At 42.7% G+C, this 15,947-nt stretch overlaps 1 protein-coding gene across 2 annotated transcripts in view; it reads left to right on the plus strand.

Moving 5' to 3' along the window:
• The window catches only part of PAQR5 (progestin and adipoQ receptor family member 5), an 85,934-nt gene that overhangs the window by 27,301 nt on the left and 42,686 nt on the right, over window positions 1–15,947 (plus strand). For both annotated transcript variants that reach the window (XM_058541962.1, XM_058541961.1), the window contains exon 2: window positions 6,715–6,879. In XM_058541962.1, coding sequence (XP_058397945.1) covers window positions 6,829–6,879 — 51 coding nt within the window. In that variant the 5' untranslated portion in view covers window positions 6,715–6,828. The remainder of the gene's footprint in view (window positions 1–6,714; window positions 6,880–15,947) is intronic.

The following is a 15,947-nucleotide window of genomic DNA, read 5'->3' on the forward strand; positions in this document are numbered from 1 at the left end:
CCAGAATGGGCAGAGGGCAGAAAGGTGATGCCAGTTCCCTCTCCAGTCATCTCCCCACTGTCTTCTTAGGGAACCTGAACTCCCTTTGTTAACATTGCTTCTTTGGATCAAATGTATGACCTCTTGTCTGAAATGCTGTTAATGAAATTGATGCGTGCAGTGGTAACTTGGACTAGGTAACCTCCTCCTGAGCCCGTGTTTCTAGTTGTCTAAAAATAAGCAATGGAGAAATTCCCTACCCAACAGCATTCTTTGCCTTTGCTATACGTGCCCGACTATGAGTTTTTTTGTTTTCCAACATAATATTTTTCAGAAAAGAGGAAGTGGCATTATAGTTGGGTCCATCCAGAGTTTTTCATATTCAGGGTCACTCTGTTCCTTTATTTCTGAACAATGGGCTGTATGGGGAAGACACAGTAACCTGAAACTCTCCCCATCCTTGCAGAAGGCACCTGGCACACACAACCAATTTAAAGAGTGAGAGGCAAAAAATGTAACAGAGATTGAGATTTATTCCTAGGAATATGGTCTCCCAGTTGCAAGTACTGGTTTTGTTGTAAAGGAGCCTTTCATGAGCCCTTTAAAGAGCAGAGTAGTAAGTGTGGAGAGAGGAACCATGCAAACTGACCTAAGCCAGTCACTCCTTGACAGTTACTGCATTTCATCAATTCCTATGTGCACTTTTTTTTTTTTTTTTACATTTAACAGCTTTGAAATCAGGATCCATTTCCAATTAGTGATGTCTCGTGATTATAATTGGCAGCATTCTTTTCGGTCTTACTGGTATACAGAATAGTGCTGTGACTTCCAGCTGAGAGTGTCTGAAGTTCTCTGAAATCCAGTCTTGGGCTCTGTCAGTATTGAGAGGTCCATGAGAGCTGGAGGACCCCCACAGCCTCACCGCCAGGTGGCACAGCACAGTGAGAGTCTCAGGCTGAGTTCTGCCCTACAAATATTTTTCAGCCAGCAGGCACAAAACGGAATGATGACCTGTTCTGTAGGCAGGTGAAGTCCCAGGAATCTACCCTTTTAGGGGCCTTATTCTTATTCTTTTTTTCGTTTGTTTGAGGAAGATTAGCCCTGGCTAACATCTGTGCCAGTCTTCCTCTATCTTGTATGTGGGTCACCGCCACAGCATGGCTGATGAGTGGTGTAAGTCAGTGCCCGAGATCCAAACCTGTGAACCCGGGCCACCGAAGCAGAGCACGCGGAACTTGACCCCTACGCCATGGGGCCGGCCCCTCTTATTCTTATTCTTGAAAGTTCACGTGAGGTTGACGCAACAGTTATCTAGTGGCATGTGTCAGCTGAACTTCTCATTGGTTCAGGGAATCCTCCCTAAAGGGCTTATCTGGGCTCATCAGAGGGGCAGCCACTCTGGGGCATCCTGTAGCTGTCCCTGCTCATGCCACACTCCTCACTGATTAACGTATCTCTAATTCCACTCATTTCTCCAATGAGACAGCGTCTGTTGTGCTAATTAGCAAACCCTCTGGTGTTGACCAAAAATAACCCCAACCGAACCAAAGTTGTGGCCTCTGGAGTGTGAGTTTTATGGTTACTCTTTCAAATGCTAGTTAACCTCTACCCCAGGGGTATGGGTTAAAACATTTTCCTATTGCACTGTTTGTATGAAGTGTTTGAAAGCAAATTGCAGACAGTGTAATAAGAGCAGATGAATACTCGTCATTTGGGATACAATTTTTAGCAACAGCATTAAACACAGCTTCAAAAAGTGCAGCTTTCACATAACTTAGATGGAAATGAGAATATTTTTCACTTAAACTGTGTTTGGTGACTCCCCAAAGTGGCTGTGGTTGTGAAGATACTGCTGTCAAAGATGCATCTGAAGATTTTGAATACACTTATTTCTATGAAATATGAGTGGAAAAACAATATTTTAAGATTAGTATGTTGGATATGGTAGGGATTTTAAATATGTATGTTTAACTAAATTAATAAATTAATGTTATAAAGAGACTGCGAGGGCCGGCTCGGTGGTGTAGTGGTTAAGTTCATGTGCTCCGCTTCCGCGGCAGGGAGTTCGCAGGTTCGGATCCCGGGCGTGGACCGACGCACTGCTTGTCAAGCCATGCTGTGGCGGCATCCCATATAAAGTAGAGGAGGATGGGCACAGATGTTAGCCCAGGGCCAGTCTTCCTCAGCAAAAAGAGGAGGATTGGCAATGGATGTTAGCTCAGGGCTAATCTTCCTCACAAAAAAAAAAAAAAGAGAGAGAGAGAAAGAGAGAAAGACTGTGTACCAGTTCATTTGCATCCCTAGAAGTTATACACTTTTTTGGACCCTCTCATTGGGAAAATAGCCCATCAGCTTAAATTCAGCGACCTTATATGTAAACATATTCGGGAGGTTATAACATTTGCTGGCTATGTTCTTCAAGGCCTGGGATACGCAGCGTGTAGGCTCAAGTTTACTGGGAAGGAACCTCCAGGAATATGGATAGAGCACCAGCCTGAGAGGGATGAGGGAGTCAGAAATTTCCCCCCTTATTAATTTCACTTGGTCTTAAATGTGAGTGGACTAGCCTGAAACCTCCTAATGGTGGTTTTGTTGTTATGATTTGCTTTATTTTTTTTTTAGGGCAATTTCAGGAGAACTCAGCAGGTCCTTGCAAGTATATTACAGCCCATTTCACTCTTTTAGCTGTTTTAAAACATATTTTGAAGCTGTGGAACCCTCTTTTAAGTGAAATTTTAAGTGAACATTAATATACTGTTGAGATATTAGCAAAACTCCACATCGTGTTTTGATTTGGGAACTCTCTGAAGCCTTTTTGTTTCATTCAGTCTTGTTTCTAGACCTTTGCAAAAAGAGACAAGAAACCAAGCTGCTGTTTGAAATACTGGAAATTACACTCCAGTTTTTATAATGTTGGTGAAATTAAAAGCTTGGCTTATGATGGAAAGAGGCTAACAAGACCTGTGAGTTGATTTTATGTTCAATTATATCTGAATGATTAACAATAGGTACAACGTAGGGATCATGATCCATGCTTTATGATTTCCCGTGATCATCCACGGATGTTTCACAATTTTGACAAACATAAAGGTTTACATTTTAGATGCAAAACAACGTATTAACGGGAGAGTCCTTATTTTTGAATGGCAGGAAAACAGGACACAAGAATCTCCCACTTTTGAAATAGCAGGGTCAAGTTTGGTTTTATTGAGAGTTTGTCTCAACCTGATTAATTGGCAAAGAGGGTCACTGGTGAGCATCTGGGTTATAAATGCCCTTGGAAACACTCTGTATTTTCTGTCTTCTCTCAGTAGCAGAGAAATTAAGTCCTGGTGCTTTGTGATAGGACTTAATTCTGTTTAACCGAAGTCAATTCTCTCTTGAAAGGAAACTTCTGAAACCAGACATCAGATTCTAGCTCCACCACCTCCTACTTGTGTGATCTTGGGCAAGCCCCCTAACTTCTCAGCACCTCAGTTTTCCTGACTGTAAAATATAAAATTAATTTTTCTATCTGAAGATTAATAATAATAGCAAGTGTTTGTTAGACCCTTCCTTTATGGCAGGTCCTTTACATGGGTTCTCTCTTTTAAATGTAACAACAACCCTATGAAGAAAGTACTACCATTATTTCCGTTTTACAGATGGGGAAACTGAGGCACGGGAGTTAAGTTCCTTGCTCAGGGTTGCATAGGAAATGGCAAATCAGTCTTTGAATCCACCTGGCCTGAATCCAGCACCCAGGCCCTTACCCGCTCTATCTGGCTTCCTGAGCTGGCTATGGTGAGGAGGAATGCGATGAGCCAGGTGGGCAAAGTGACCAGCGCAGGCTTGGTGCAGAGGGTGCGAGCTCCCTCCTGCTCAAGGTGACTTGTGCTGGCTAGTTGGGGGTATATCTCTCTCATCTCTTTCTTTATACATTTCTTGGAGACAGAGGACTGTCTTATTCGCCTTTTTTCCTGTACAACTAAGGAATGGAATGGATGGAGGATGCTTATTTCCCACTATTCTGTGTGCCACAAACCTATGCGGTTTTTCTGTTCAATTCTCACCTTCTCCTTCACGCTGCAGCAGACCACAGAGAATGATTATACATTTATAATAATTAACTAAACATTTAGCCCTTACCCATACGCGCCACATGACACAAATGCAGTAAACAGGGGCTGAATGAGGAAATGGATGATTCATATACGACTTTCATGACCCCTTATTTTTGTATGTTTAGTCTGGTCATCCTACCTGGATGGTGTGTGCTGTGAGAGCAGGGACCATTTCTTTCCTTTCTCTTGCTCATGACATTGAGTCAACTCCGGGGAGAAGCAGAGGACCAAGGTGGGCAGGTCTCTGGAGACCAGCCTGGTCCCATTATTGTTGGAGGTCTCTGCCAGTGTGCCAGTTTCTCCCGGTACCAGACCTTCACCTCTTCTCCTGCCCCTGGGTGAATTCGTGATGCTTCTGGGAGTGTAAGAGGCTGGGTGATTTAGACCTGGAAAACCAAGAGAACTAAGGTCTCCATGGTCCACTTACCTCGGTGTTGTTTGTCTATTTGCAAAGTATTAACTTATTTTTTGAACTGGGTAAAATGTACATGTGCTTAAAAAAATTATTTTCTTTATTAGTCTGTAATTTGGCAATATGACAACTTTTTTTTGTATGTGTGTGAGGAAGATTGGCCCTGAGCTAATATCTGCCAATCCTCCTCTTTTTGCTGAGGAAGACTGGCCCTAGGCTAACATCCATGCCCATCTTCCTCCACTTTATATGGGACGCCGCCACAGCATGGCCTGACAAGCTGTGCATCAGTGCGCACCCGGGATCCAGACCAGTGAACCCCGGGCCGCCGCAGCGGAGCGTGCGCACTTAACTGCTTGCGCCACTGGGCTAGCCCCGAAATATGACAACTTTTATTGTGGTAAAATATGCACAGCATAAAATTTACCATTTTAACCATTTTTTTTTTTTTGCTGGGAAAGAGTTGCTGTGAGCTAACATCTATTACCAATCTTCCTCTCTCTTTTTTTTCCCCCAAAGCCCCAGTACATAGTTGTATATTCTAGGTGTATGTCCTTCTACTTCTTCTATGTGAGCCGCCACCACAGCATGGCTGTTAACAGACAGGTGGTGTGGTTCTGCACCCAGGAACCGAACCCGGGCCACTGAAGTGGAGAGCACGGAACTCCATCAGGCCATCAGGGCTGGCTTACCATTTTAACCATTTTTAAATGTACACTTCAGTGACATTGCATTCACAATAATATAACCATCATCACTGTTGATTTCCAGAACTTTTCATCGTCCCAGACAGAAACTCTGTACCCATTAAACACTAATTCCCATTCCTCCCTCCCCTGGGCCCTGGTATTCTGTTTTCTGTCTCTGTGAATTTGCCTGTTCTAGGTATCTCATATAAGTGGAGTCGTACAGCATTTGTCCTTTTGTGACTGGCTTATTTCACTTTGCTTAATATTTTCAAGGTTCATCCACATTGTAGCATGTGTCCAAACTCCATTCATTTTTAAGGCTGAACAATATTCCATTGTATGCGTAGACCACATTTTGTTTATCCGTTCATATACTGATGGATACTGGGTTGTTTTCACCTTTTGACTATTGTGAATACTTAACATCAGTGTTTTCAAGAAGGAAGCATAATTATGACAATGAAACATAAAGACATTGTATTTTGCTACATAGTTCCAGATAATAACATAGAACATAACTATAATAAGCAAAAGTATAAACAAACCACAAAAACAAAAACACTAAGTTCAGACGGCAAACAGCGATGCTTCATCAAATACACATTTGCTGAAGGCCCAGAATGAGCCAGGCACACACCACGAGTTTCCAGCCATCCTGCGGGGGGACGAGCCCTAGGCAGGTGGCTTCACGTGCAGGCAGATGTGGTTAGTGCCACAGAAGAGGGACAGGGAAGGTCTTGGGGCTTTCAGAGGCAGGGACAGATCCCTTCTAGGGGGGCTGTAAGGAGGCAGCAGGTTTTGGCCCAGTGATCATGGGGGTAGAGCAGGTGTTGACTCTGGTAAATGTCTAGCTCTTTCTTTCTTTGCTGAACCCAGCTTGTAGTTTTCTGTGTCTTGGGCCTGGCCTGAGGGCTTTAGGTTTCTCTAGTTCAAATTCCTCACAGCTGTTAAGCAGTCTTAATCCTGCATTTAACCAACCTTGTTACTCCGAGTTGCTCTGTCTCTAGCAAGTGCTTCCGATTTGCCTCGTCTGGTTCTGGTGTGTGTCTCAGGGCAGCCACGCTCCGGTCAGCCTTCTGGAAAAGCTGCATCTCTTTGGGTGAGAGCACAGCTCTCGGTCCCCTTCTGCCCACCAGGTGGACACAGACTTGGGATCACACCGTCTGCCCAGGGGCAGCACATGGTGCTGTGGAGAGTGACCAGCTCCAGCTTTCCCCTGGCTGTGCGGCCTTATGCAAGTTACTCCACCTCTCTGACCCTCACCTGCAACATGAGGGGACTGGGTGACCTGTACGGCCCTTTCCAGCTCTACAATTTTACCATTGCCCATATTATGATTTAATTACCTCCCTCCAGCACTCTTGGAGTAAATGACTCGGCAGTCTGATAGTTTTGCTGCTGTTGTTAAGGACGCTTGATTATTTTGCCGTCACAAGCAAGCGTATGTTCCGCAGTTGAATAACCTGACAGTCTTGATCCAGCTGGAGTTAGGCTTAGACTGACTGGATTTCTTCACTCTGTCCTCTTTCAGGAAAGAAGCCTGGCACCGGCTGGCCAGAGGCACCCAGGCGATGTCAGAACTTTGAGGGAGGCCTGGTGACGGGGAGCGGCTGTCACCCGCTGACCTTCCCAACCCAGCTTCAGGATGCTGAGCCTGAAGCTCCCCAGGCTGTTCAGCATAGACCAGGTGCCCCAGGTATGTGCTCTTCCCTCCAGTGGTTGAGGTCCAGGCCGTGACTACAGCTCTGAGCAGGGTGACTGCCTTGTCCGCAACCTGTCTGCTCTGTGCAGGCCCGTTCTCTTCAAGGGGGCCCTCCCAGACTCACTTGGGGAATGACAGACAGCCTCTTGTTTCCCCCACCTGCACCGACCCTGGAGACAGAAGTGACCCCGAAACTGTTTAAGTTGTAACCTATCCCTGTGACACCTGCATTTTATCCAGAAGCAAAGTCATTGATGAGATGACAGATTCAAGCTGAAAAGGTGAAACCTGTTGGGTAGAAGCACCTGGCTGGGTAGAAGATTTTTTAGGACCCTCCCGTGCATGCTTGAAAGTGGGCCAGGGGCAAAGTCACCTCAGGGGCAGCTTTGCTGTCTCCCTCGTCACTTGCAGGAGGCCCGGGCCAGCCGTAGGTTGAGGCGATGAGGGTTGTTGACTGCCCTCGCCCTGCCCCTTAATGGACTCCTGGGCGTGGGAACTCACTTGCAGCCATCCCAAAACACCTGGTACTCATTGATAATCTGCATTTTTAATAAGCCTTAGGTGAGGCCATTCTGCTTGTGAGGTATGGCAAACCACCGCCTCCTTCCCTTGCAAAGAAAACAGTGTTTCATTACACCCTCATTTCATTGTCAAATTTCCTTCCTTTTCTACTGAAGAAGAAAAAATGTTACTTCATGGTGGAAAGTTTCATCTGGAGGATGTCACAGAGGAAGGGGAGGGCTCGTTCCTGCTCAGCTGATTGCCAAGCACTTAGGACTTTCCCCAGAAAAATAAATCCTAACGACCTCAGCATCACAAATGGAAGCATAGGAGGAGACAGACTGACAGACCCTCTCTCTAAAAGCCGGTAAAGCTAGGTGATTCCAGCAAGATGGCGTTGGGGGGAAATCAGAAACGATGCAGAGCTGTTTGGTGCAAAGAGATGAGGCATGCGGTAGGTAACAGACATTAAAACTGAGGCTGGTTCCCATGATGCTGTTGGGCAGAGCTCCTGCCTCTCTTCTCACAGGGCCACAAACGTCTCTTCCTGGTGCGTTTCACCAGTGATTCTACCCGCAGAGCACTAGCGGCTGTGATTGCTGGTAATGCAGAGTGGTCCTTTGATTCACTCACTTATGAAATTTTTATTGACTATTGTGTGCAAGGTGTTACTCTGTGCAGGACTCAGAGAATAATCACATGAAATCCTGCCCTTAAGGGGCTCAGACGTTGGTCAGGAAGATTTAAAAACGTGAGCACTTCTGTTGATAAGTGGGTTAGGGTGTGTGCTAAGAGGGACAGATAGGTGCAGAGGAGGGCTTGGTCACTTCCATCGTGGGAAGGAAGGGATCAGGAAAGGCTCCATGAAGGGAGCAATCTTTAAGTCGGGTTTTGAGGGAGGGTAGAATTTAGGAGGTGGGGAGAGCATTCCAGGTGGAGGGACAGTGTGAGCAGAGGCCTGGAGATGGGAAACCGTGGGGCAGGTGTGGGGACTCTTGGGGTTGGGATCATGGGTGTCCGCTTGGATGTCTCCCCGGGTGTTTGGGCCAAGGTTGGGTTCAGAGTACGTGCCTGGGAAAGAAGCCAAGGGGAGAGAGTGGTCTCAATGGCCTCTACTTTGGGTAGCCTGCTGGGATTCTGAATGTAAGGGGATTCTGAAGATGAGGACCAGACAACCCCTGAGGGCTAAAGATGAACATGTCTTCTCTGTCCAATTTTCCATAAATGATGGAGATGACAGTATCCTTGTTAGTAAAATGGCACCAGTCAGAGGCAGAGAACTAACCTCACACCTCACATCCGCTGTTTCTTCAGACTCTTCCGTGGGTTCCCACATCCACTACTGGGCTTCCCAGCATCAGGCCCAAAATTCATGCAGCCACAGAGAAAACAGAATGGCCTTGCCTGCCTGGAGGGTGGTTTTATTTGAGGATTTGGTGGGGAAGGGGGAAAGGTATTTTTTGATATTAAAACAGATGCAAGTATATTCAGGATAAAATGCATAACTTGCATGCATATTTAAAATAGGAGACTTCACACAAATGTTAAGCGCACTTTTGCTGGGCTCTGTGGGTTCCAATACTCAGTCTGCAGAGTAACCTTGGGCAAGATACTTAATCTCTCTGCTTCAGTTTCTGCATCTGTAAGATGGGATGATGATAGTATCTGCTTCCTAGGGTTGTGGTGAGGATTAAATGAGATAACCCATGTGAAGTACCTGGCACACGACGAACAGTCAATAATGTTGGCTGTCATTATTATCAACTCTCCTATGCCCTCCAGGGCACTTCGAGGGGTAGAGTGTGTCCCCTCCCACCGACTCAGACCCCTGCTCCCTAGCCTGGTATTCCCACGCCTGACCCCTACCCACCTGCTCCACTATTTCCCATCCATGGACCCTCTTCTCTAGCCCCAGATTGGACATTCACATCTCTTGATCTCCATTTGAGGAAGGCTTTCCTTCCTCCTACCCCCCCCCCCTTTCTGACTTTCTTCTTCACGGAGCTGCAGGTGCCGTCTCCCTTCCCTGAGCCCCTTCAGCTGTTGGTTGGAACCTGTATGGCTGCCTCTCCTTTTGGATATCAACCAGCTGTGTGGCTTGGGCCACTTCCCTACCCTCTCTGAACCTCACCCACCTCTCGGCATTGTCAGGGTTATAATTCTGGCACATTCCTGGCTGATAGATTGCTTACAGGAAAGGTCAGTTTCTCCCTTCCCTTAGAAGGTGGGACTTGGGTATATGCCTCATAATTTCGAGTCTCCCTTGTGCCTAAAAACAGGCCTGGGTACATTAGGGAGTAGGATTTAAACAAACAGCTCAAGAAATGGAATAAATGTCTAGGTGTTGATTGCTACACAGATCTGATTTAGAGACAAAACAGACAAGTCTAGACAGCAAGTTTATGGGAACATCGCATGACACTGCCAGGAAACGAGGGCATTTTGTGTCAAATTGAGAATCATTAACTCCAGCCTTGGCCCACAGGCTACAGGTAAACACATCACATTGTCCTGGATGCCTTAGTTTAGGGGCCAGGATTTCCTGAGGTGCTGCGTAGAGAGGAAAAGCAAGGCAATCCCCAGCCTTGCACTGCAGCTCTGCCACTTACTGTGGAATTTGGACAAGACTCGTATCCTCTCTAAGCCTCAGTTTCCCTATCTGTAAAATGGAGATAATATCTGTTAGGTCAGTCTCACAGGGCTATTGCAAAGATCTAGGAAAAATGAAATAGAACAGTGGGATTATAATGAAAGAAAGGAAGCACAGCCTGAGAAATGGCTGGGAGTGGTGCTGGGTTTGTGGGCTTGGGCACCCGGGAACAAGGAGCCGTCTCAATGGGCAAATGGTTTCTCCAGCCTCAGGTTTCTCAGAGTGGGTGCTTGGATCACCACCATCAGAATCACCTGGGAGCTTATTAAAATACAATAGGAGGGGCTGGCCCCATGGCGTAGTGGTTTAATTGCGCGCTACGCTGCTGGCGGCCCGAGTTCGGATCCCCGGCTCGCACCGCCTGTCAGGCCATGCTGTGGCAGCATTCCATATAAAGTAGAGGAAGATGGGCACGGATGTTAGCTCAGAGCTGGTCTTCCTCAGCAAAAAGAGGAGGATTGGCATGGATGTTAGCTCAGGGCTGATCTTCCTCACCAAAAAAAAAAACAACAAAAAAAACAATAGGAATCCTGATTGCAGGCATCTTTGTATTGTTCTTGATTTTAATCAAAAGGGATGCTTTCAACATTTCATCATGTAATATAATGTTAGCTCTCTGTGTGTTTAGGGGTGTGTGTTTGTGTGTAAATAACCTTTATCAGGCTAAGGATATTCCTTTCTGTCTCTAGTTTCCTAGGATTTTTTCCGTTTAATTAGGATGAATTTTATAGAACCTTTTTTCTTTCTGTCAATATCTTTCATCTTTTCTATCAATATATCTTTTGAGATTGTCATATATGATTCATTTAAGTTATTAATGTAAATTACATTGATTATTTACTAATATTAAACCAACTTTGCATTCAAATACAACTTGGTCATGTTGTGATGTCTTTTTAATCTATCGCTGGAATCAGTTAGCTAATATTTTGTTTAGGATCCTTAAATCTATTTAAGGAGTTGGCCTATAATTTTTACTTCTTAGAGTTGGCCTGTAATTTTTCTTTCTTATACTGCCCTTGCCTGGATTTGAGATTAAGGTTATACTAACCACAAACAGATTGGAGAGTGTTGCCTACTTATTCTGTGGAAAAATTTGCATCGTATTAGAATTATACGTTCCTGAGCGGTGGGTAGAATTCACCCGTGAAATTGTCTGAGCAGGGCCACTGTGTTCTCTGCTCCCAGGGAGCACCGTTTACCTTTCAGTCTACTTGAATGGCAACCTGTGGAGTTGTGCAGGGTCCAGCTCAATTCTACAGCTGAATTTTCTTTGTGGAAAGATTTTTTTATAATAGCTTTGTTGAGATATAATTCACATACCATAAAATTCACACTTTAAATGTATGTAGTTCAGCATACTTTAGTATGTTGACACAAAATATCTTGCACAAAACCATCACAACCAATTTTAGAACACTTTTGTCACCTTGGGAAGAAACTCTGTACATTAGCAGAAATTAGCAGTCATTTCCCACTCCCCCCACTCCCAGGCCTATGGCAACCACTAATTTTCTTTCTGTCTCTGTGGATTTGCCTATTCTGGATATTTTATATAAATGGGATCATACGTCAGGTGGCCTTTTGTGCATGTCTTTCACTTAGCATAATGTTTTCAAGGTTCATCTCTGCTGTAGTCTTAGTACTTCATTCATTTTTATGGCTGAATAATATTCCATTGTGTGGATGTACCACAGTTTGTTCATTCATCAGTTGATGGACATGTTGTTTCCCCTTTTTCGGCTGTTATAAATAATGCTGCTATGAACATTTGTGGACAAGTTTTTGTGTGGACATGGTTTCAGTTCTCTTAGGTACACAAGTAGGAGTGGAATTGTTGGGTCATGTGGTAACTCTATGCTTAACTTTTTATTGTGATAAAATATACTTATAAAATTTACCATCTTAATCATTTTTAAGTGCACAGTTCAGCGGTATTAAATATATTCACATTGTTGTGCCACCATCACCACCACCTATCTCCATAATTCTTTTTATCTTGTAAAACTGAAACTCTATACCCATTAAACAATAACTCTCCATTTTCCCCTCTCCCCATCCTCTGACAACCACCATTATATTTTCTGTCTTTGATTTTGACTACTCTAATACCTCATGTAAGTGGAATCATATAGTATTTGTCTTTTTGTGACTGGCTTATTTATTTCACTTAGTATAATGTCCTCAAGGTTCATCCATGTTGTAGCATATGCCAGAATTTCCTTCTTTTTTAAGGGCAAATAATATTCCATTGTATGTCTATACGTTTTGCTTACCCATTTCTCCGTCGATGGACAGTGGGTTGCTTCTGTGTTTTAGCCATTGCGAATAGTGCTGCCATGAACCTAAGTGTGCAGATGTCTCTTTGAGACCTTGCTTTCAGTTCTTTTGTGTATATACCTGGAATTGCTGGATCATTTGGTAATTCTATTTTTAATTTTTTGAGGAACCACCAGACTGTTTTCTGCAATGAAGGTACCATTTTACATTCCCACCAACAGTTCACAAGGATTCCTATTTCTCTACATCCTCACCAACATTTGTTGTTTTCTATTTTTTTTTAGATAGTAGCCATCCTAATGTGTGTGAGGTGGTATCTCATTGTAGTTTTGATTTGCATTTCCCTTATGATTAGTGATGTTGAGTGTCTTTTAATGTACTTATTGGCCATTTGTATATCTTCTTTGGAGAAATGTCTATTCAAGTCTTTTGCCCATTTTTAAATTGGGTCGTTTGCCTTTTTGTCATTGAGTTGTAAGAGTTCTTTATATATTCTGGATACAAGTCCCTTATCAGATATATGATTTGCAAATATTTTCTCCCATTCTCTACATTCTCTTTTCACTTAATTAATGCTACCCTCTGAAGCATAAAAGTTTTAAATTTTGATATTATCTATTTTTTTCTTTTGTTGTTTGTGCTTTTGGTGTCATATCTAAGAAACCTTTGGCTAATCCAAGGTCACGAAGATTTACTCCTATATTTTCTTCTAAGACTTTTATCTCTTATATTTATGTCTTTGATATTTTTTTTTTTTTTTTGGCTGAGGAATATTCGCCCTGAGCTAACATCCATTGCCAATCTTACTCTTTTTTTGCTTGAGGAAGATTAGCCCCGAGCTAACATCTGTGCCAGTCCTTCTCCACTTTGCATGTGGGTTGCCACCACAGCATGGCCGATGAATGGTGCAGGTCTGCGCCTGGGATCCAAACCTAGGCTGATGAAGCGGAGCATGCCAAACCCAACCACTACGCCATGGGGCCAGCCCCAGTTTTTGATCCATTTTTGAGTTAATTATTGCATGTGGTATGAGATAGGAGCCCAACTTTATTTATTTTTTTATATGTGGGTATCAAGTAGTTCCAGCACCGTTTGTTGGAAAGACTATTCTTTCTTCATTAAATTGTCTTACATCTTTATTGAATATCAATTGACTGTAAATGTGTTTATTTCCAGACTCTAAATTCTATTCCATTGATCTGTCTATTCTTATGCCAGTACCACACTGTCTTGATTACGGTAGATTTGTAATAAGTTTGGGAAATGTGAGTCTTTCAACTTTGTTCTTCTTTTTCAAGATTATTTTGGTTGTTCAGGGTCCCTTGCATTTCTATACGAATTTAAGGATCAGCTTGTCAATTTCTGCAAAAAAAGGCAGCTGGGATTTTGATAGAGATTACATTGAATCTGTTGCTCAATTTGGAGGACATTACCATCCTAACAATATTAAGTTTTTTGATCCATGAACATGGGTTATCTTTGCATTCATTTAGGTCTTTAATTTTTTTCAGTGATATTTTATAGTTTTCAGTGAACAGGTCTTGCACTGTTAAAAAAACTTGTTAAATTTATTCCTAAGTATTTTATTGTTTTCTATGCCGTTGTAAATGGAATCGTTCCCTTAAATTCATTTTCAGATTGTTCATTGCTAGTGTATAGAAATAAAACTGAGTTTTGTATATTGATCTTATATCTCGCAACCTTGCTGAACTCATTTATTAGTTCTAATAGTTTTTTAGTGCATCCTTTAGGATTTCCCATATGTAAGGTCATGTCATCTGCAAAGAGAGAGAGTTTTGCTTCTCCCTTTCCAATCTAAATGCCTTTTATTTCTTCTCCCTGTCCCATTGACCTAGCTAGAACCTCCACTACGATATTGAATAAAGGGGTGCGAGCAGACATCCTTGTCTTCTTCCTGATCTTAGAGGGAAAGCTTTCCATTTTCCACCATTAAGTATGTTAGCTATGGGTTTCTCAGAGATGGCCTTTCCTGGGTTGAAGAAGTTCTATTCCTATTTTGTTGAGTGTTTTCTTATAATGAAAGAGTATTGGATCTTGTGAAATGCTTTTTCTATGTCTATTGACATGATCGTTTTTTGTTTTTCTCTCTTTTCTTCTTGATTAAACTCGTCAGTTTGAAACAAGTACACTTTTTTGAAAAGTGGCAGATTTGGGCTCAGTGGAGCCTCTCTATTATGTATTTTATATCTCTAATGTTTGCTGTTATTATTTTCATTCTACTTTGGGTTTATTTTGCTCTTTCTGCTGTAACTTCTTAAGTCAAGCACTCTGCCTTCTAATGTAAGCAAGTAAGTGTATATATTTCCCTCTAAGTATTCCTTTAACTGCAGTCCACATGTGCTGTTTTAATTAATTTCTAAGTTCCATTTTAATTTCTTATGTGACATATGATTGCTTAGAAATGTATATTTTTTTGGTTCCCAAATGTATGGAGTTTTTGTTGTTGACTTAATTGATTGTGGTTTGAGAATGCCGTCTGTATTATCCCAATCCTTGAAGTTTGTTCAGACTAGCTTTATGACCTAGCACCTGATCAATTTTCATAAATCTTCTAAGTGTACCTGAAAATAATATATAATCTCCAACTGTTGGGAGCAGTATTCCATATATGTCCCATAAGATCAAATATTTTTTTTTTTAATTTTCTTGCAATTCTCTTTTTTTTTTATTGATGTTTTAATGGTTTCTAACATTGTGAAATTTTGGGTTGTACATTTTTGTTTGTCCTTCACCACATATATGACTCCCTTCACCCCTGGTGCCCACCCCCCACCCCCACTGCCCTGGTAACCACAGTCCAGTTTTCTCTGTCCATGTGTTGGTTTATATTCCACATATGAGTGAGATCATACAGTGTTTGTCTTTCTGGCTTATTTCACTTAACATAATACGCTCCAGGCCCATCCATGTTGTTGCAAATGGGACGATTTTGTCTTTTTTTATGGCTGAGTAGTATTCCATTGTATATATATACCACATTTTCTTAATCCAGTCGTCAGTCGAGGGACACTTAGGTTGCTTCCACTTCTTGGCTATGGTGAATAATGCTGCAATGAACATAGGGGTGCATAAGCCTCTTTGGATTGTTGATTTCAGGTGCGTTGGATAGATTCCCAGTAGTGGGATGGCTGGATCATAGGGCATCTCTATTTTTAATTCTTTGAGGAATCTCCATACCGTTTTCCATAGAGGCTGCACCAATTTGCATTCCCACCAGCTGTGTATGAGGGTTCCTGTTTCTCCACATCCTCTCCAACATTTGTTGTTTTTTGTCTTAGTGATTATAGCCATTCTAACGGGCGTGAGGTGGTATCTTAGTGTTGTTTTGATTTGCATTTCCCTGATGATTAGTGATGTTGAGCATCTTTTCATGTGCCTATTGGCCATCTGTATATCTTCCTTGGAGAAGTGTCTGTTCATTTCCTCTGCCCATTTTTTGATCGGGTTGTTTGTTTTTTTGTTGTTCAATTGTGTGAGTTCTTTATATATTATGGAGATCAACCCCTTGTCAGATGTATGTTTTGCAAATATTCTCTCCCAGCTGGTTGGTTGTTTGTTCATCTTGATTCTGGTTTCATTTGTCTTATAAAAGCTCTTTAGTCTGATAAAG

Source organism: Diceros bicornis, chromosome 5 (genome assembly GCF_020826845.1).
Source record: "Diceros bicornis minor isolate mBicDic1 chromosome 5, mDicBic1.mat.cur, whole genome shotgun sequence".
Classification (NCBI taxonomy): Eukaryota; Metazoa; Chordata; class Mammalia; order Perissodactyla; family Rhinocerotidae; genus Diceros; species Diceros bicornis.